This window comes from Antrostomus carolinensis, unplaced genomic scaffold, assembly GCF_000700745.2.
Source record: "Antrostomus carolinensis isolate BGI_N321 unplaced genomic scaffold, ASM70074v2 scaffold14935, whole genome shotgun sequence".
Lineage (NCBI taxonomy): Eukaryota > Metazoa > Chordata > Aves > Caprimulgiformes > Caprimulgidae > Antrostomus > Antrostomus carolinensis.
Window position 1 is genome coordinate 1 of NW_010314424.1, and position 21,096 is coordinate 21,096.

Here is a 21,096-nt window from a genome sequence, read left to right on the forward strand (position 1 = left end):
TTTTCCCGTCGCTTATCGCTGAGTAACGCTGGTAAAGGGACTGATAACGGCAGAAAGAACTGTTCGTAAAATACAGTAACGGGCTGTGGGGGGAGTTGGGCACCAGCTGGAAAGTCACGGTTTGCGGTAATACGGGAGAAAAACTTGCAATGTTACTGCGTGTGCTTTAGAAATTGTAAAAGCTCTCCTCACAAGGTGACATGCTTTTGGTCTGTTAAAAAGAACTTAAATCTTTACCTGTAACGTGGGACCCGGTTTGTAAATAGCCCGGGTGTGGGTGGGCCGGTCGGTGCAGCTCCGCGGGGCTCCCGGCGCTGTCGGGCGGGAGCGGTGGGGGGTGCGCAGCCCCGCGCGCCTCAGCCGAACCACACCGGTGCTGTTTCTGCAGGTCCTCAATACTGAGTGAAGTCTCTACCCGGTCAAGATCTAAACTGCCATCGGGCAAGAATATTCTTGTTTTTGGTAAGTAGCATATGCAAGCAGTTGGGTGGTTGGGTTGGTTTTCATTTTTGTAGAAACAAAGCAATGAGGTGAACAAACTGACGCATCAGTTTGTTAAAATTACGTTATGTAATATGATCTGTGGTATTATTGTCTTCAGGCTGTTAGATTTACTTTATTTTTGGTTTAAGATGTTAGATTTATAACGTATATTTAAACAAACAGAATGTAATACAGAATAATGAGGTGATTCATTCTTATCGTGGCGTAAGCTGTTGGATTTATCTGGAATACTTGAAAGAAAACAGCAGATAAGTGTGGTCCAAAAATATACAAAGATACTTTTGATTACTTAAACGTGTTTTGAAAAATCTTTTCTACAATGTTAAAATTAATTCTGAAAGTGTCGTTTTTTCCTGTAAAAACTTACTGGCAGGTGACGATGGTTCAGGTAAAACTACACTTATGGCTAAAATACAGGGAGCAGAACATGGCAAGAAAGGAAGAGGGCTGGAATACTTGTATCTAAATATTCATGATGAAGACAGAGATGGTAAGTTCATTTTATATGTGATCTCTGTACTGTAATTAAGTAGCTGACATGTTTTTTAATAACTGTGGTTTCATCAGTGGATTTTGGGTTACGCCCAAGTAGCTGGTTCCAGCATTGTTCTGTGTGTTTTAGAAGCTATATGAGTTTCTTAAAAGTGAAATGCGTTTTGCATTCAGTGTACATTGTCCCTCTTGCCCTTCTTACAGCTTGACCTGTGTATGAGACAAAAGGACACTTAAACAGCTCTTGGGATCCGTTTACTTTTAGGGTAGATACATTTGCTGATGTTGACTTACCAGCAGATATATTGTCATTTGGTGTGACTACTTAGCAGTTATAGAAAGTAAGTGATACATCCATGAGAAGTTAATTCTCAGTGTGGATTTCTGGGTGTGGGGTTTTGGTGTTTTCTTGCAGGGGCTGTATGTGGAATTATAGTGAACTATGAGATGTTTTGTTAGAGATGAATGTGTGAAAAACAGAATTTAAAAGTCAGAATTAGTATTTCCTTTTCTTAAATTTGTCTCTTTGCCCCTTGTCTTTCTCTTTATTGCTGTTTATGGTTGCTCTTCTCTGCTGTATGGGAATGGGATGATGATAAGAGACTATTTAAAAACAGGTCTAATGATCAGAATACTATTTTTTAGGAGGGTTAGGGACAGGGCAGGTAAGGAGTGAGTTAGTTATCCTGGCTCCTAAATCTACCTATACTTGTCTCATTTTGGGCAAACTGCTATACCTCTTTATGTTTCCCTCTTCAAAAATGAGGAGCGGCAGTCTTCCTATTCATGACTTCCTTCTGAGTTTTCAGTTCAGAAGAGGGAAGCAGTGAGGATGGTTCATCCATGTTCCTGCAAATAAATGAACTCAGAAGATCCCATAATGATATTTTGGAAATGGAAATGTGCTGAAGGCTTGCATGAGTGATTAAGTGCTATATGTGACTGGTTGTTATGGAGATTGGTCCTGTGCTCACACGGTAATAAACTGTCTTTGGATACTAAGTTAGGCACAATTAAAGGATGAGTACCTTGCCTGTGTCTTCAGTGGCCACCTAATCTTGCCATTCATAAAAAAATCTTTTGTGCTGTAATTTTAAGTGCTGAGCTGTTCATGGCTTCTTCAGGTTCTTGGTGTAAATGCTTTGTCACCGTGCACAATCTTCTTCAGTGCTGCATAAATACTTTGAGGGAAAAAACCCTACAACTAGGAGTGTTAAGACAGCCTGTGACATCAGGCTTCTTGCAGCGTCAAAGGAGATGGCATTGTAAGCAGAAAAACGTTTGGTGTGCTGTTTTTCTCAGTACTGTCTATCAAACCTTAAGTGTGTCCCTACTTTGGAAGTATTTTGGGGCTGTTCCTGAGTATCTGGAACTGATAAGTGTTTGAGATGATTTGGAGAAGCCTGCTAGAAGGACTCAGGCAGCACTAGCAGGGAAAAGAGGAGACCGTTTTGACTGCCAGACTCAGCTGTCGAATTTAGGTCTTCATGCATCCCTTTAATGGCTGTGTTAGGATCTAATAATATATGTCTTTTTCCTTTCTGTCTCATTAGTGTGATCAGCAAGCAAAATAAATAGCAAAGTGGGTCAGGACCTCCCAGCAGGCAAAGATAATGCATTTGCTTCTCTAGGACAGATTTTGAGTTTGGTTCTTCAGACTTCTTGTGTGCTTTAGGGGTGTGTGTGCTCAGATACAGATTTGGGAACGAAGTCTTTATAATTGACCCAGAATTCTTGGAAGCCAGAAGGAAACTGTAGTTAGGCGTTCGGGTGCTTACTATGATGTACTCATTTTTGAGGGTATCTGCTTTTTATTATACTGTAACCTATTTGAGACCAGCAAACCACAAGGATTTTCAGGGGTATCAAATCAAACACTGGTAACTGAAACTCTGTAGTGGAGTGAGATGAGCTTTTAATCTTCTTTCCAAGGTGCTAGATGATTTCTTTGCTCTTTTTGCCTTTTTTTTTTTTTTTCTTCATTTCAGAAGAGTTTATTCTGTCCAGGAGAAGTATTTTGGTCATAGTGCCGAGTCATTATCTACCTCCCACCTCCCCTTGGAAATCTTAAGGAAAATCTTCTGTGCTGCTTCTTATCATCCTTCCCTCCCTCCCCCCATCCCCAATCTCCCTCTCTTCCTCCTTCTCTCCCTCCCTCCCCTCTTTCTCCCTAAGAGACATTTGAATCTTGCTCCCCCTACATTTGAGGTAGAATTACTCTAGATTGCTAGGTACATCTCTTAGTTTGCAGTTACTTTTGTCTTTTTCCCTAAAGATGAGATCAGTGATTAAATTGTTCTTTTTTTTTTTTTTTTGTAGGAAAGTTAAACAAGAACATAGAAAGTACCTTCTTTTTTTTTTTTTTTGAGGGACCCCTGTGGCTATTACAGGTGTCCACTAACTTTTTGGTTTTCACTGTCATCTGCTGGTTCCTTGGCAGTGGCTGATGCCTGGCTTGGATGGTAAGATGCAGATCACCACTGCATTAGTAATTATCTGGTTCAGTTCTGCTAGATATTAGTTGTTCAATGTAACATGCAGACTTTGATCCCTGAATCTCATGATAATTTGGAGTAAGTCCGCTACTGAATCTCTATGTGAAAAATCTCCTTCCTAGGGTACTGTCCCAAATTCTGCCCAGGCTAAGGCATTTGCTTAAGAAGAGATTTGGGGATGCGTGAGAAGCAATCCTGAGAGAGAGAGAGGATTCTCCTAGATCATTAACCCCAAATACCATATCCTTGGAGCATATGGCTGCTTCTGCATACATGGCACTAGCTCATCTGGATGAAAGCACTTACAGCACTAGCTGTGAAGTTAACTCAGAGTATTAAAGAACCTTGGAGCTCAGGCCCGAGAGTCCTCTCTTAGTGGAACTTCTCAGGGAGTGTGGCCAGTTTAATTTTTTTGCCTTTCTTTGTGATGAGCAGATGTTTTGTGTCTATGCTGGTTAGTCTGCTTTTGAGAACTGAGAATCTTAATTCATAGGAGGCAGAAGAGAGGCTCTGCATAATTTTCCTAAAGGGTATGTATTTCTAGAGTAGCTTTCAGAGTCTCTCTTGCAGTGATGAGGCAGAGTTAAAGTGAGGATATGCAGCAAAACAGTGAGACAAACTGCATCAGCTGGTTTTGTGGTGACACTGTACGGGTTAGCTGGCAATTAGAAACACCAGAGGACTTTCAGTTGAACTGCCTCACGTTGCTAATGCAATACAGTTGTCCTGGCTGAGCCAGATGTGCCAGTGAGGTAAAGCCATTCTGTTATTGCATTTTTACTTGTAACAAAATCAAGTAGTCTTGGTTTTTTACCTCAGGTTTGGACTGGCCTCAGTTGTACCATGTGCATATTCCAGTTGAACTGGTTGTTCCAGATTGAGTGGAGCGCTGCTGGTACACTGGTTTCTAATGGGAAAATTGGTGGGTTTTGTCAACATCTTTAAAGTAGTTCTCTTGAAAATTATTTTTCCCTGTTTTACTTCTCTTCACAGCTTGGACAAGGGATGTCTAATTACCACTGATAACTTTTGAATGATTGCAGGAGGTGTAGTTGCAGTTCACAGAATCAACCATCTGCAGAAAAATTTGTCAAAGCTGGAAAAATATTTTTTGTGGCTAAAGGGATAATGAAATATTGACAGAACTTAGAAATGCAGTTTTAGCAGCTATTGTAATAGTCTTTAATAAGTAGCATCTGCTTTTTCATCAGAATCTGGTAATTGTTTGCTCTGTTTTGGTGTCTCATGTCATAGCTGCTATGAAAGGCCCAGTTAACATTCACATCATATGACTAACTAGGAGCTTGATGTGGTGCTGACAAAGTTGAATTTGCCATCAAGTCCTTGCCAAATTGTGAACAACCAGTACTGGATTTTTAAGAGTGCTTTATATTTCTGTCAAATGTAAATCACAAGTCATACCTCTTTCCTGTAAGAAAGGAGGAAAACCTTTCATTTTCGTACAGTGTTATAATTTTTGTTTACAGTCCATTTTAATGTGAGTGCTAGGCTTCCAGTCTTCCTAGCAGATTGATTTCATTTGAGTGATAGTTCCAACTGCATTCTAGTTCCACCCCTATTCTAGTTCCAGTCTGTGTTCTAGATGTTAATCAGAAACAAAATTGTTCCGTAGGACAAAGGTGTTTATCAAACAAAACCTTTGTAACCTTTAGATACTGGCTTTAAAAAGTGACTTAGAAGCAGTGAATTAGGATATTTATTAATTTTAGTTGCTTGCTAAGGTGTGAAAGTCTTTTCTGTGATCAAAGCACTCGCCACAGGAGAATCTATGAAAGTGTTGAGAGTTGTAAACTTTCATAGGCTACAGGTAGACTTAAGTTAGATTTTTAAAACTTTAATATTTGTTTCAAGGAGACAGTTGTGCATAGACATAGTTAATGTCTATTAATAACCTTTAGCTCATAGAAAGCTCACTGGGTTTTTGTTCACTGCTGAGATTTCTGCTTTTGGGAATATACAAAGGATACTTGTGGAATGCAGAGGATAACAGAGACCTGCATAGATGTTTCATCTACTGTTGTGTGGTAGTAAATGTATTCACATTATGTTTTAGCTTCTATTCTGTTTTTCCAAGCTTTTACCAGACTTTCCCTCTCCTTAAGGGTCTTGGAGATCTTGGAGGTCTCCTTAGAGATCCAGTGCTGTGAGAATCCTGTGTGGTACCAGTGAGATGGTTTCCTGAAGTGTGGGGGAGGAAGGGGGAAGCAGTTGATGAATATGCAAAGGTGCATTTCTTAGATACGCAGCAATTATTTAGCTTTACTGCAAAGGATAGATGAGATGCATAGTTGGAAGTAAGAAGATCTTTAAGTTAAAAACGTAACTGTTGGCCTATTTGTGTGATGACTGATGTTTGAATGTCTCATGACAGCCTAACAGTACTGAAGTAGGAGCATAACAAATGCTAAATGAAGACTGCCCACTTATAGCATCTTGATGTAATCTGCCAGTAACTTGGCTGTTCAGTAATTTTATCCAAGACCTGATTAGAAGGGTAGTATGTGTATCTCTGTTATCTTTTTCTCTCTCCAACTTCCTTAGTCGAGTTTTTGCCTTTTTCTAGAGCCAGTGTTTTTGATCCTAATGGATTCTTTCCTAGAGTAAAGGTATGATAGCCATGGAAACTGGATTTCTTTTGTGAAGTCGAAAGACTGGAGCACAGGGAAATATAGTGAGGCAGAGTAATTATGCAGCTCGGTAGCTGTTCTGAAAATCTGGGCTCTGCAGTGAGTGGTTTGCTGATCCATGTTGGTTCAACTCGATGGTCTTAAAGGTCTTTTCCAACCAAAACGGTTCTATGGTTCTATTCTATGATTCTGTGTATTTTAGAATTCATGTATTTTGTATGTAATGTCTGTGGAAACCCACTGTTCCCTCTGGACAGCTGTAGTAGAATAGGGAATACGTTGGAAGAGGTACTAGGAAGAGTGTAGAAGAAAGAAACAAATAAAGTTGTTCCTTTTCAGGAGGAAGTTCTGAGGATAATGTAATTTTTAATTTATTTTTTTTTTATTTGGACAGAATGACAGAATTGGTTATTCAGAGTACCTGATACGTCATTCCTGGATGATGCTCCATTTTTAGTTTCTTCTGTTCTTGCCAAAATTCATGTTTGGGGTGAAACTTCTCATGCCAGCTTTCTGTCCCAGCTGATTTTTCCCACCTACCTGCCTTGTATTTGAACAAAAAATGTCCAGTTACTCTCAAAACACTGCAGGGGAGAAACACAAAAACTAAAATACCAAATCTTATGTCCAGTACTCATTCTGTAAGGAGCCTGTAAGTAGGAGCTAAGTCAATGTGAATTAAGAGCAGGTAGTTCAACTTTAAAATTTGGTAGGTAGTAAGTTTATCCTGTGTTTGCTCCTCCTGTTCCTGTGGTAGAAACCTAAGCTGCTTATTGCTTAGATCTTGTTTGCAGCTTATTTCTGTTGTGAGACATTAAACCAGCTTATGTGTCTGAGGGACACCTCAGGCATCTCTGCTGGACTCGGCTGTAACCACCCTGTTTTGAACTTGGGAGTTATGTGTGTCACCTGTGTTCTGGTTTTACTTGGAATATACAGATTTCAAATTCAGGAATGCTGTGTGGTATCTAAAAGCTGTTGTGTCAGCTGTCCTTAGTAAAAACCAAAGAACAGAAATTATTTTTTAAACGAAAAGATTCTGAACAGAGGAAAAAATCCTGTTAAATGAAAGCATGTGCTGAGTACTGTAGGCATGTACACATGCACTCAAAAATAATCAGGCAAGATCTGCTGGTAGCAGGGCTTTGGTCTTTCATTTAACACTAATTTACTCATCTGTTTACTTGTAGACTCATAAAGCAAAAAGTTGGCATCTGTTGAGTTACAACTGTACCTTTTCCTTTCAGATCATACTCGCTGTAATGTTTGGATTCTGGATGGAGACCTGTATCATAAAGGGCTGTTGAAGTTTGCAGTTTCTGCAGAATCCCTGCAAGACACCATTGTAGTCTTTGTTGCAGATATGTCTAGACCTTGGACTGTTATGGAGTCTTTACAGAAATGGGCCAGTGTCTTGCAAGAACATATTGATAAGATGAAAATTCCCCCAGAAGAGATGAGAGACATGGAACAGAAGTGTAAGTCTTTGTGCATCCATACATTCTTGTCTGTCTTTACTAGCTCTTGCAACTTTCTTTTGTAATGATAAATTTCTTCAGATTAGTGTTTGGAGAATGGTTGGATAAGAATTACTTTGAAGTTGTGATTATGACTCTAATTCAGATAGACTCTTTGAGGTTTTAAAACAACTTTCCAGTTTTGCTGTGCTAACAAAACATCAAGTGAATCAGATTTTTGAAAACAGTGACAAAATTCAGTAATGAAGTGAGCTGTCTGCTTTCCTGTGGTATCTTACTCGACTTCCATTCCCATACTGTGCCTGTCTTTGAGTAGGTCTCTTTGCCCTTGTTTTTCACGAGGCTCAGACTGTGATCCTGGAACGTGTAACTGTCTCTCACTACAGCCATTCCTACCCTGTGACTTTAGGAACGTTGTATAAATTAACCTTCTTTCCTGGCATATCTGTGGCAGGAAAGAATCTGGCACTGGCAAGCGGTCATTGCTGCAGTATTGTTTCCTGCAGCTTATTTTCTTTCCTAAAATAGCTTTGAATGTTTCTTGAGAGTTTTTTCTGTTTTCATATTGAGTTACTCCAAAATAAATTCCTTCAGTGGAAAAGAACTTAGCATTCCTTTTCAGCTGAAGTATAGATTCAGACTGATCCTTGCTGGTCGCTGCTTTTGTTCAGGGCTGGTGGCTTCCTGCACTGGAGTGTTCAAACCTTGCAAATACTGTCTGGTAGCTTCCTTGGATTCACTTTAGGGAGCAGTGTCATCTGGCCTGTGAGCATTCAGATGAATTTGTGTAGCTCATGTACTTTGTGAATGTGAAGTATTACTTTCCGAAAAGGCTTGTGTCTGCAGCATACTAGCTGGAGTTTAAATTTAACAATTGAAACAGCCTGGGTTTGATCACCAGGTTATATTAAAAAAAAAAAAAAAAAAAAAAAAAGAAAAAGAAGTAAAATCTGACAATTTTTAAGGGAAAAAGCTTTTTTTTATGCGTGTAAGATTTTTTTTTGGGAATGGGAGATGGGAAAGCAGTTCTAGTCTCCAAATACAGCAACTAAACCGATTTGTGCTTTTCTGAGACACACCAAATTTTGTGGTAATCCAAATAACTGTGGAGTTTGTGCACTTCAATTTTACTTTTGAAAGAAGTGTTTTCAGCTTTCACTAAGTGTGTACTGGATGGAGGGGCCAGTTACAGCTATGGCAAAGCTTTAGCACTGTGCTTGGGGAACTTGGAAGATATTCCAATAGTGTTGTCTTAGAGATTTCTAAATTAAAGTATTGTAGAAATTCCTGGTTTCTCCTGTGCTTTAATAGAGTCGAGGGAAAAGGAAACTTTGAGCTGCCGAGTTCACAGGCTGGCAGGGCTCTGCTGCCATCCTATGGCTGAGCCGTGAAATTCGGTCCCGGATCAGCGTGCGGGTGGAACACGGGCCTCAGTGTCTCCCCTCCCAACCTTCCATCCCACTCCTTTCCTTAGTCACTGTACAGGACACTTGTGTCATCTCAGGTATTCATCTTCTGTGTTCCTGGGGACTGTCCCTAAGGCCAGATCTGTGCTCAAAACTTTGGCCACCATAGCTTGCAATTCTCTTAAGAGCAGATCATGCTAAAAGAAATTCCTATTACAGCTGTGGCTATATTAGTGTACCTGCTTAGACAGTACGGAGCACACATGTCTGAAGAGTGCCTTGTGACTACAGTCCATCAATAAAGCCAACCAACAAAGTTTTCCTTGGTAAAATCCTGCTGCATATGCTTCCCAAGTTAAGCTGACACTTAGAAAATGGAGAATCACTGTGTTGCAATAGCCTGGATGTGAAAAAACTGGGATAATAAAGCACATATGCAGAGCAGGCAGTCAAAACATAGAAACTGGGTGCAGTGTGAACAGACTAAGTGCTAAATGAATTCCAGTAAAGTCCCACTGCAGCATAACACCATATGGATTTATATGTTTCTTGACGTAGCTTGCAGGACCATATTCCCTTACGCTTGTTTCTGGGTGTAAGCTGCAGCATGTGGAGCGAGCTGAGTGTCCACAGTGCTTTCCTGAACCACGGCACTCAGTACCAGTAACCCTGTAGTTCTTGATTTTCTAGTATTCTCCCATTAGCATCTGTTTAAATTGCTGCTAGGTTGTTCTTTCTCCATCACCAAGATCTTATTACCAGTTTCCAGAAATCCTTTTGTTAGCTCATCATTCTCAATGGAATTGAACTTTGGACTGCTTGTCTTTGCTTTCAAGGTTTTCATGGCCTTTCCCCACCCAGCCTTTTGTCTTGTGTTTGCTATTTGAGATACTGACTCTTGGCTTTAGCTAGGCTCCATCTGCTATATGAGAAGCTTTCCTTTTGTGTTAAAGAGCTTCCAGAATGGGAGGCAGGAGGCAACAGGCTGCCTTGAAAGAAATTGAATTATTCAGAGTGTACCAAGAGCATTGTTTGTTTGCCCCCACTGCTATCACTGAGCTGCTCTGGAAATTCCTTGCTAAAAGCTTGGCTAGTATGGATTCAGATAAATAATCTCAGTTCAAGTGTTCTAGTTTAATTTAGCTCAACTATGATAAATCGATGTTTAAATAACACACACTTGAATAATTATTTCAGGGAAGGTCTAAATTTTGCCTCCCTGTTTATGACAGCAAAGCAGAAAAGACGACTGTCAAGAATCAAGAAATGCAGACAGGAAGTATAGTGGCAAAATGGCTATTGTATTAATGTTCTCTGGAGCGTTTGAAGCTAAAGGCTTGAAACACAATAACATATTTTTTTGAAAATTAAGTAGTGTCACATTCAAGCTGAATTAGTTTCAGCAGGTTCTCTGGCTTTTTTTTTTTTTCCCTCCTGACATACAGCTGAAAATTCTTAAGCTAAAAGAAACTTACTTTGCACAGACATCTTTTGTCCAGGAATTCTTTTCACAGAATTTATGATCAGTAAAGATAGTGCACAAAAAAGCTAAAAGCTGCACAAATTGCTTGTGAAACTTAATAGAGTGTAAATATGGAATGATTTTCTCAGAAAAATTTTCTGTATTTTTCTTGTTTTGCTGTTCAGTGCTTTTGTGATCTATCTAGTTAAGTGAGTTGTTTGTCTGCTATTTCCATATACAGTTAAGCAGTACTCCAAGACTGAGGATTTTATTGTTACTGGAACCATCAAACCTAAGAATAGTCGTGGATTGCTTTATTGGTGGTACTTTGAGTCAACTGCTCCTGTGACATGAGAACCAAATAGTTAACTGGAAATTTGCATTCATTTGCTGTGTTAAATGCAAAAGTCTAAATAAAAGGCTTTTTTCTTAAGTAAGCCAGAAGCTTAGTGGATAATCAGCACACTGTAGCATAGGTGTGATTTTTTTAATGGTGTATCATCAGCTGGTAATAATTTTGCAAATGCAATAGGCTATTCCTAGTACTCTACCTTAGTGACAGGCTGCAGAATATTACTGATTTGTCAGATGAACAGTTGTTTTTCTGGCTTCCTATGCTATCTACATCATCTTTTCTGCATTTCCTGTCCAAAAAAATTTAAACCGAAGTAATTTTTCCCTACTTCTTAATAAAGAGTTATTTCCCGTACCATATAGAATGTGATTCTTTAATATTAATTATGTGGAGGAGAAAATAAAGCTCACTAGAAAAAAATGAAAAAGAAGTTTTGTACAAGCTGTGTGGGTGCTTGTACATTGTCCATGAACTTTGTCCATTAAAAGTTTGAGACTGGAGATCAAGTGAGAAATAGATATGGGAGGTAAAGAAAAAGTATTAAATTGCTGTGTGACAAAGAAATGCTTTAACTGAAGTGAGTTTCATTTAGAGCAGCTCACTTTACTTAGAATGGGGTTTGTTCATAAGAGGTGGTCTGACAGCACTTGTGATACAGGTTTACTTGGTTTTAACAAGGCTAAATTTTGAATGGGAATGGAATTGAATGAGAATCTTTAAAAAGTATTTAAGAGCCTGTCACTAATGGGCACTTAAACCAATTTAATTCAGAAACAAGTGTTCCCAGATACAGTAGTTAGAGGTTCTCAGTATAGCTTTTACCTTCTTTCAGCTCCAGAAGTTACTTGTTCAGCAGATGCCCTTATTAACTAAAGCTGAGTGTTTTCTGTAGGATTTCTCAGTCTCCAGTCAGGGATTGATGCCAGGCCATATGCATTATTAACAGCCCACAACAACAGTTCATCTCCACAGGGAAGTTTTTTCTATCCCTCGGTGCACGGATCAGCCGGAGTGAGGTACAGCCTCGATCGCGGGTCTGTGGTGCCTGGTGTTTGTACTGCCTGCTCTTGGAGAGAGGGAGGAGTTGGGGGTCTCAGCTCTCTAGGATTATGGTTTTCATTCCCATCCAGCAGAAATTCATGAGGATGTGCCATCAAATTTCTGAAGTTTCTATGTTGCATTTGCTATTATTTATATTAGTAAAATTCTCGGAATATCCTGAATAATGATTTGTATGATGTTGTCAGAGTGTTATTGTTTTCAAGAGAGGCTTTTCTTTCCCAGATTTGAGGGGGTTTATACTGACAGATATCTCAGTAAAGAATTTTTTTTTTTTTTCCTGCTTTGATATGAACCAAACCCAGGGAACTAATATTGTGTGATTATAACGCTGTAGTAAATGAGAGCAGTATTGTCAAACATTCTTTTACATCTGAGAAAGTCAGAGAGGTTTATCTGAATGATTATAGTGGATGCAAATGATAGCCTTTTAACTGCTGTAATACACTTGTGTTGAATAGGTTTGGTTTTTTATCCTGAACTAGGAAGAGTCTGAGTAATGAAATAAGTACTTTTTAAAAACCCTTTTCTAGTTAAATGCTCTGAAATTAATTTGCTTTTTGTGACATAGTCAATAAACTTATTTAACGTGCAGAATGTATAATGGAATTTTGATTTCCAGTTGCTGAATATGAAACAATACTAGAGGAAAGCATCTCTTTGAAAGTATTGTTGTTTCCTTTCCACCAGAAGGCACTGCTTCCCCATGTTTAAAAGCAACTGCATTTGCAGGGTTTTTTTTTGTTTCCTTGGACCTTGGGATATATTGGATTAATGATTGGAAGCCTTATGGTCTATATTTAATGTGTTTGGGATTTTTTTTAAGCCTTTCTCTGGACTAGAGCTCTCTTGTTTTCCACAAGAATCACACAATTTTATATTTGGGCAGCTTTGAACAGACGTGTTTTTCTGATTTGTTCTTCCTTCCTCGTGCCCATTCTATTGCAGGAATGGTTTCTGTTTTGAAAAGGTACAGTGACTTCATTTTGCAAGATTTATATTATAAACTTTTCTGAGGTTTTACCACTTCCTGAAGCTCTGCAGTATCAGATGGCCTGCTGTACAGTTGTAGTTCCTTCGCTGTCACATGGGTGGATGTACTGAACAACACTCTCTTTGTGACTGTGCTGGAGATTGGGAGCTTTTTCAAAGAGTTTTCCTTACTCTATGTAACATCAGCCTGCTCCCACTGTTTCTAAAATAAAGATGCCTTCACGAGAGCAGATCATGGAGCTTTGCTTGCATCTTTCCAGCGGGCTTCTCATGACTGAGTGAGGAAGAGGCTTCAGGTGGGATTGTCATGTGAGGAAGAGCCCTGGGCTTTTGGGAAGCACTGTGCCTGGAAGCAGGCACATCCAGTAGGCAGATTTGTCTGGTCTGTGCCTTTCATCCTGAAAAAAGACATAAAAGTTGTAAGTTGCAGCCCAGTTTTGATAAAACATGCATGGGGTCACAGTGTTGTTCTGAAATGGTGTCAGTACTATTTCTTAGGCACTTCAGTATTTGATAATATTCAGTATTCTTGGAACTCTCATCATTGCCATGAAATTCAAACATTGAAAATGTAGGAAGCATCTAGTTTCCTCTGGACTCCATTGTAGTTTTCCAGAATGTAACTGAATCTCTTCAGAAAACATTTAGAAGTCCTCGAGCCTGTATTTATCCAGTGTATTTTTTTTTATTTCTAGCATTGGACTCCTGCAACAGAAATGTAGAGTAATAGAAACTTGAATTGAGTAACAGTTGATAAGAAGGAGAGGCTGTTTCACTGGTGTTTTCTGTGCTCATTTCCACTTTCACCGTGCTTTCTTCCAAAGCTAGGTACAAACCGCACTGCGTAGAGGCTACGTTGCTAAACTACATTTAGGCTTTCTGTTGTCAGCTCCCGTATAATGAATTGCATTGAGCCGAGGAACGTGCGTTTGTGCATACTATAGCTCTTGCAGCTAGTTTTGGATATTTGTAATGGCTCCAAATTGCACTTGATTTAGCTTGCTGTAAAATTTGGTGGTGGAGAATTGTGTTTGAAGGGGCATCAAGGCTTCAGCTTGCATTCTGTTCTCATGTAGTGCCTCAATAGAAAAGGGAAAAAAAAAAGTTGAGATTTCTAGTTAGTCGTAGATTAGCTATGGTTTAAAAAGAAGAACTATTTCCTTTGTTGTACCTTAAGATCTCTCTATTAATAGTTATAAAGGAGTTTCAAGAGTATGTAGAACCTGAAGAAGGCTACCAAGGATCACCTCAGAGAAGAGGCCCTTCTTCTGGCCAAGAGGATGAACATGTTTCTTTGCCACTTGGAGAAAATGTGCTGACTCACAACCTTGGTATTCCTGTGCTGGTAGTTTGTACAAAAGTGAGTTTCTAGTTCTGTTTGCTACTATGGAAGAGTTTAATTACTTTATTTTGAAATGCATGCTTTATACAGACGTGCAGAATGAATTCTGAATAGTAAAGAGATTTATTTTAAAAGTGAGCTTCTGCAATCAGTGTCAATTTTTAATTTTGCAGAAGGGTGGTAACCCTATCAATTACATGTGGGTTACTTTGTCTTTTGATTTATCGGTGGCATTTTAAAACCAAAGGCTCAAATGTGATGTGTGTGTAATATTAAGGAAGATGTTTTAAGATGTGCTGGGATTAAATAACTGGATTTTTCTGGGTTTTTTTTTCTCCCTTTCTTCCAGTGCGATGCAGTGAGTGTACTAGAGAAGGAGCACGATTACAGAGAAGAACACTTCGACTTCATTCAGTCACACATTCGTAGATTCTGCTTACAGTGTATCCTTTCCTGTGCTGAAGAGATTTGCTGTAATCTGGAGCAAGAAAATACGTTTTAGTGTTGAATTGCACATAAAGTTAATCTGAGAAATTGCACTTCAGGATTGCTTGGTATTTAGTTATTTACTATATAGCATTTGTTGTTTTGAATGTTGAGAGATTTAACAAACTTCTTATAGTTTTTAAATTGTGCATGGCATTTGGAGCTTTTGTTCCTTTACAAAGGATTTGTCTTGCGTTTTGTGAGGTGGTTTTTACTGGTTTACCACTCAGAACTTGCAATTTCCATGTAAACCTGAGATCTCAGCTGGCTCTTGAGTTTTTTACTTTTTCAAAGTTAAGTGTCTGGGAGGGGAGGTAGCTTTTGTGTATGTCAAAGAAAAGTATCATGAGTCTTCTCCTGTTATATCCCCTTCTTCTCCCTGAATACTAAATGACTATATTGTTTGCCTTGAACTACTCCTCAAAATTAGGTCTGGTAGAGATACGTCCGTTAGCTCCTGTTTTGAAATTCTTACTATCATTTAAAAACGATATCTTACATAACTTTCCTTAAATAAATAATCAGATGGGGCTGCCTTGATTTATACATCAGTCAAGGAGGAAAAGAACCTTGATCTGTTGTATAAGTACATTGTACATAAAACATACGGTTTTCAGTTTACCACACCTGCCTTAGTGGTAGAAAAGGACGCAGTTTTTATGTAAGTCAATTATATAAACAGCATGGTTTCAGATTGTTTTCTGTTGAGCACTACACTGCATATAACATACGTATAAAAAGAACTTTAATGGGATTACTCAGGTCACTTCACTCAGAGCGTACCATTCCAGATTGTAGTATCTTTGGAATGAAGCTGAGAATTAGGACGGACTGATAATAAAATTACCTTATTCAGGTACAAGGCAGTAAATAAATGGCCTCTGTAGAAGTGCTTTTTATGACTGAAAAGGCAAAGCTTTCCTTCTTTTTATAGACCTGCCGGTTGGGACAATGAAAAGAAAATTGCCATTTTACATGAAAACTTCACAACAGTGAAACCAGACGATGCATATGAGGACTTCATTGTAAAACCTCCTGTAAGAAAGGTAAAAAGGAGTAAACTCTTTCCTGCCCCCCCAAGACCAATAAGTGCAATTTGCTTGAATGACTACTAATAACTATTAGTATTGAAGAACTCCAAATCTAAATGTAGGGTTTTTTGTATCCAAATGTGTGAAACATCAGGCTTTCATTTTCCAGTTGTTCAAAATACTGCAAGCAAACACAGAAATCATTCACCTTAGCGAATTAAAGGCAGTCCAAAAATTACCATTTCATATGAACCCTTTTGCATGCCTGGGGCAAAAACACTTTTTGAAAATGGAGAATACTGTTGTAGGACTTCAACTATTTTCACGTATACACACATGTCATTGAGGTTACCATGTAAAGGCAAATCTTGTACAACCAGAAATTATATCACTATTGCATTAAAATATTATTAATGACAGATTTCTTCATGTAAGTCAAGAGCAGTAAATAATCCCTATAATCTCTGTATATTGCTGATTTCTGAGTATAGGCACACAGGAATAGGATATGTGTAAAATGGATAATATGGAAAATTGTAAATGAAATTGTATTCTGGTCTGTATCAGAAAGCTTATTCGACAGCTTTCTTACATGCTTAAAGTTTCTAGCTCAAGCCCCAGGATTTGGAAAAGGTAAGAGCTGTTTGAAGCTTTCATGTAAGGGAAAGGTTGAATCCTGTTGTTTGTAACTCACGGCACCCGTAGGAAATAATCATTGTAATAGCTGTGTTATGACTGGTGAGAGCTAGCCTAGTGCTTTTGGGGGCTGAGGGATTGAGTGGGGGTTTTATGGAATAAGGTAATCTCAGGTCTTTGAAGAGACGCTGATGAGATTAATACCTAAACATAAAAAGATGAATGTGGCTACTTACCAAGTACTCATCTTTCTAGGAGAATACCCACAGGCTGGCATCAATGCTGGTCTACTCCATTCATTACAATTTATTTTTTTTTTAATGACAACTTCTTTAATGGTACTACTCTTTTAGATGTGAAAAAAGTTTGTTTTTTAAAAAAGTAAAGAATGATATTAAAGATTTGCTTCTCTTTCTTCCATTTTGATGAACAGAACAAAAAGTTACAGTAATTTCAGTTTTTACTTCTAATAACATGTTTTGTTCAACAGTTAGTCCATGACAAAGAGCTGGCAGCAGAGGATGAACAAGTATTTCTTATGAAGCAGCAGGTAAGAATGGAAGAATGAAACTAAGTCCTTAATAAATAAGATGTCACATCAGGCTCTTCATTGTTTTTGCCTTCAGTTTTTAATTCCTCATTTAAATCACTAGATAGCCACTTTTCAGCTTTGTGAATTCAGTTGTAGTTGTGAAGTAAGACTTTATTTTGACAAATGAGTGGAAAATATGGTCACTTATCTTGGCAAGTTGAAAGGAAGACATGCCGAGAATAGAAATAATTTACATTTCAGAGGAGAAGAGCAAGAAGATAATTTGAAGTTTCACAACATAGATGTATTCATCTGTAAAATATAAATACTTCTAAAACAGAACATCTTAGCGTTGCAGTTTTCTTACAGTCAGAGGCTTGAAGGACTTTAAGGTGTCAAATTTGGCTATGCTGTATCTTGTTACTTTCTTTACTGCTCTGTTATTTTAAAAAACTAATAATACTTTATTGTGAAGTTGATTATAAATATCATAGAGGTTACAAACTTGGGTGTCTGTGGTTCTGGCTTATAGTTCTGGGAACAGCTGTGTAAGACAAAGGACTGAAGCTTGCTTTTTACTTGAACTCTGTCATCTAGTGGTAAAGTCTGGAAGTATATAAATATCAGAGGAAGCCTGTAAATATTAGGAAAAAAGTTATCAAATAAATTAATGGTTAGTCAGCTTCACTGGATTTTATTCCTTCATATTTTCTGAAATACATTTAATATTCTTAATAAATTTTTTTTGCAGTCATTCCTTGCCAAACAGCCAGCAACGCCTACAAGAGCATCAGTAAGTAGATCCACGAGAAAAGTAGGAGGTGTTTTGTTTCCTTCTAGGGAAGAGGGAATCATTGTAACTGGTAGAGGTTCATTTTGTAAGTGTAAATGTAAAATACATAATCTCCCCAAACTACAGGAAGTAAATAAATAATAAAAAGTGGAAGTATTTTTAAATGTTGCTTATAAATTACTTCATTCTAATTCACTGTGGAAACACAGAAATATCTCATGATGATTGAACTGAGAATTTCCTACAGTGATTCATCCTTTCTTTTAATGGAGGCATGTGCCCAAAATAACTCGTATTGTTTTGTTTTGTTTTTCCCCAGTGCTAATAAAAAAGTTTAAAAAGCAATTTGTATGTAATGTTACATTTGCTTTATATAACAAATCCATTTATCTTCTTCTCTGATATGTGTGATTTGGGCTTTTTTTAAGGAATCTCCTGCAAGAGGCCCTGCAGGATCCCCAAGAACTCAAGGCAGAGCTGGTCCCGCCAATGTACCCAGTGCCTCACCAATAACATCAGTTAAGAAACCAGATCCAAATATTAAAAGTATGAATATGCATTTTACTGGTTTTATCATGTGTTATTTCCCTTAAAAAAAAAATCCTTTTGTAGAAGGACTAATATTCACTAATATTATAGTTAGTTTAATAACAGGAATAAATTTATGACATAGCTTCATGTTTGATTGTTTCTTATTTTTTTTCTCTTCTTTTTGTCATTCATATGAATTAAAGTAGAGTTCTGTTGTTGCCAAGCAGTCAGACAGAGTTCAAATACAGTGTTTCCTTAAGATGTCTAAATATATTTGTTATGCATCAGTTGGAATATTAGAGTGGGGACTGCTTTAAACTACACAGTTTTATGCTTCATATCACTTAATTCTGGAATCCACAATGCAACCTCTTCTACTAAAGCCTCTCCAGAATGTCATTTTATATAGTACATGAAGTAACTTAGAAATTACACCCTTTCCCTTCCCTCAGCCCTTAAGTGGAGCTCCATGCTGTGGGGTGGTTTCTTTCCTCTTGTGTGCATTAAGAAAGTTGGTAGGGCCAACATTGGTTTTAATTATGGACTGTGGTGCTGTACCTCACTTACAGCAAATAGAATACTCGTGCAGTTCTGGATCGTGTCTCATTGCTGCATATCCACGTTCTGATTTGTGAAAGGTAGTGTGGCATGAAAGGCTGCACTAAAACATCTGTGCAGTTTGTTAATGGACTTAAAAAATCTTTGAATTGCACATCCATACTTAGTACTTTGTTTCTTGGCTTCTACATTTAGGAAAAACAAAATCATACAAATATTTAGATTAAAATTTAGTGAAACCGCTCCCATTCCAGAAGACCATTCCATTTCAGTCATCTCTGACTTTGCCAAAGAATGCAAAGGATTAGTGTCTTTAGATTGAGCAAGGAGGGACTCACTCATGTTTGAGGTTTATTTCCTTGATTGGTAAGATAGGTAGATATGTATGTAAAAAATAAGTTCTATCATTTACCAGCAATAACTGTTCTGTGATACATATATGTATATGTTTTGTTTTTTAGATAATGCTGCATGTGAAGGTGTCTTGGCTAGTTTCTTTAACAGCCTCTTGAGCAAAAAGACTGGCTCTCCTGGGAGTCCTGGTGCTGGAGGAGTGCAAAGTACAGCCAAGAAATCAGGTATTGGACTTGTTTTTGCAGCCTCTTTTGCATATTTTTAATATTTTATTTGTCCCACATCAATCTAAATGCATGCATCTTAAACTGGTCAGTAAAGTCGCAGACCCTGACAGATGGCAGTGCCAAAATGTGCAATCTTAAAAAAACCCCAAAACTACTGCAGTGTCACAACTCCAGGGCTGCTTTTAAGCCTGTTATAACTTGAACCTTCAAGTGAAGTTATACTGCTGGGATATAAATAACATTAGTCTTGATCATATTCAGAAAGTGCTAATTTATGGTTTTTACTTTAGAATTCCTTCCTTTCTTTTCACTCGACTGTTGCTTGAAGGAAATGCGGTTTATTGGGTTTTAACTGTAGTTTCCAGTCAAACTATTGAAATCTCTCCAGAGTTCAAGTGTAAATGAACTATTTCTTATGACAGCTTGGAGTTATTCTCTCATTAATTAATTAATTAGTATTTTACTGTGATCCAATGCAACTGCTAACTGATCAAGTGGGTTTGTTCTGTATGTGCCTGTGACTGCGTTGTATGAGATATTTGCTGATAAGTAATTGCACTAGTTTAGGTGACAGTAAAAGAAACCAATCAGAATACTTGGTAATGTGTGGAAAAACGCATGGTTGTTCCACTTGATGCTAGAAATTTACTACTTTGATTATTTAACTGTTTCTGTTTGATATTGGCGTTCCCATCAGGAGCTTTCCTTGCAGATTTATTTCACTACTAAATTGTTGCTAGATATTCTGATTCTGATCCCAGGCTTGTGAAATCACATAAAATCTAATGATGATGCCAAACCCACGGTTTCTGATGCTTAGAGGGGATTATAAGGCCCAGATATTCTGAACTGGAAATGAAAAATATGCCAGCCACAGTGATGATATTGCCAGTATCAGAGCAATTGTTGGAGTGTGGATATTTTAAATGAAACTATTCCTGGAGAGGGGAAGTAAGGATTTTTTTTTTTTATAATTATTTTTTTTATTTTTTAATTTGGAATGGTTTTATATGACATTCCATGCTCTGAAACCTCAAAAATGGCTAGAATTTGACTTAGCAAGTCAGTATTTTGTTGGACTTTTTTGGTTTGTTTTAGCATTATGAATTCTGTAATTTATCTTTATTAAGTTTATTTACTATTAAAATACCAGTGAATTATTTGTATTATATATTATTTAAATAAGACTATTGGCGCTACATTATAAAAATATTAAATTAATTCTTTCTTAATCCAGAATGCCCTCTTCAGTTAAATACTGAAAGGTGTCCCCTGCTTCATCAAGTGCAACCTCGTGCTATTCCTGACCGCAATGTCAAATGAACTGTTTTTATAGAAACAGGACTAGAAAGAATTTTTAGGGATAATTTCATCCATGCTCTTTATCTAAAGCACAATCAGAGAGTTCCTGGCTAGTGATTAAAAAGCAAACAATCTCTGAAATAAAAGATGTAATGTCATCTCACCAGGAAGCCTGTTCCAGTACTTAATTTCTTAGTTATTTTTTCTCTTGTACAGTCTCTTGTTTCTTAATCCCAGCACTATTTGTCTTGTTTGAGTGGAGACAGAGATCAGTGTAGCCTCTTTGTCTTTGCAGCAGTCGTTTGAGTATTTGAAAGCTATTACCCTTTTGCCTCTGACTTTTGTCTGAACTACAAAAATGCGCTTTTCTCGGCCTTTCCTCGCAGGGCGTGTTCTTACAGCTCTGATAATT

The 21,096-nt window shown here is 37.8% G+C and overlaps 1 protein-coding gene across 1 annotated transcript in view; it reads left to right on the plus strand.

Annotated features, from left to right (window-relative positions):
* Nucleotides 1–393: 393 nt before the first annotated feature.
* Nucleotides 394–21,096, plus strand: part of DYNC1LI2 (dynein cytoplasmic 1 light intermediate chain 2) — a 27,327-nt gene continuing 6,624 nt past the window's right edge. The window contains exons 1-11 of the mRNA XM_010167645.2: nt 394–462; nt 878–994; nt 7,387–7,617; nt 14,086–14,252; nt 14,584–14,677; nt 15,246–15,381; nt 15,655–15,766; nt 16,878–16,937; nt 17,671–17,712; nt 18,141–18,258; nt 19,263–19,379. Of these exons, the coding sequence (XP_010165947.2) occupies nt 907–994; nt 7,387–7,617; nt 14,086–14,252; nt 14,584–14,677; nt 15,246–15,381; nt 15,655–15,766; nt 16,878–16,937; nt 17,671–17,712; nt 18,141–18,258; nt 19,263–19,379 (1,165 nt within the window). The 5' untranslated portion in view covers nt 394–462; nt 878–906. The remainder of the gene's footprint in view (nt 463–877; nt 995–7,386; nt 7,618–14,085; nt 14,253–14,583; nt 14,678–15,245; nt 15,382–15,654; nt 15,767–16,877; nt 16,938–17,670; nt 17,713–18,140; nt 18,259–19,262; nt 19,380–21,096) is intronic.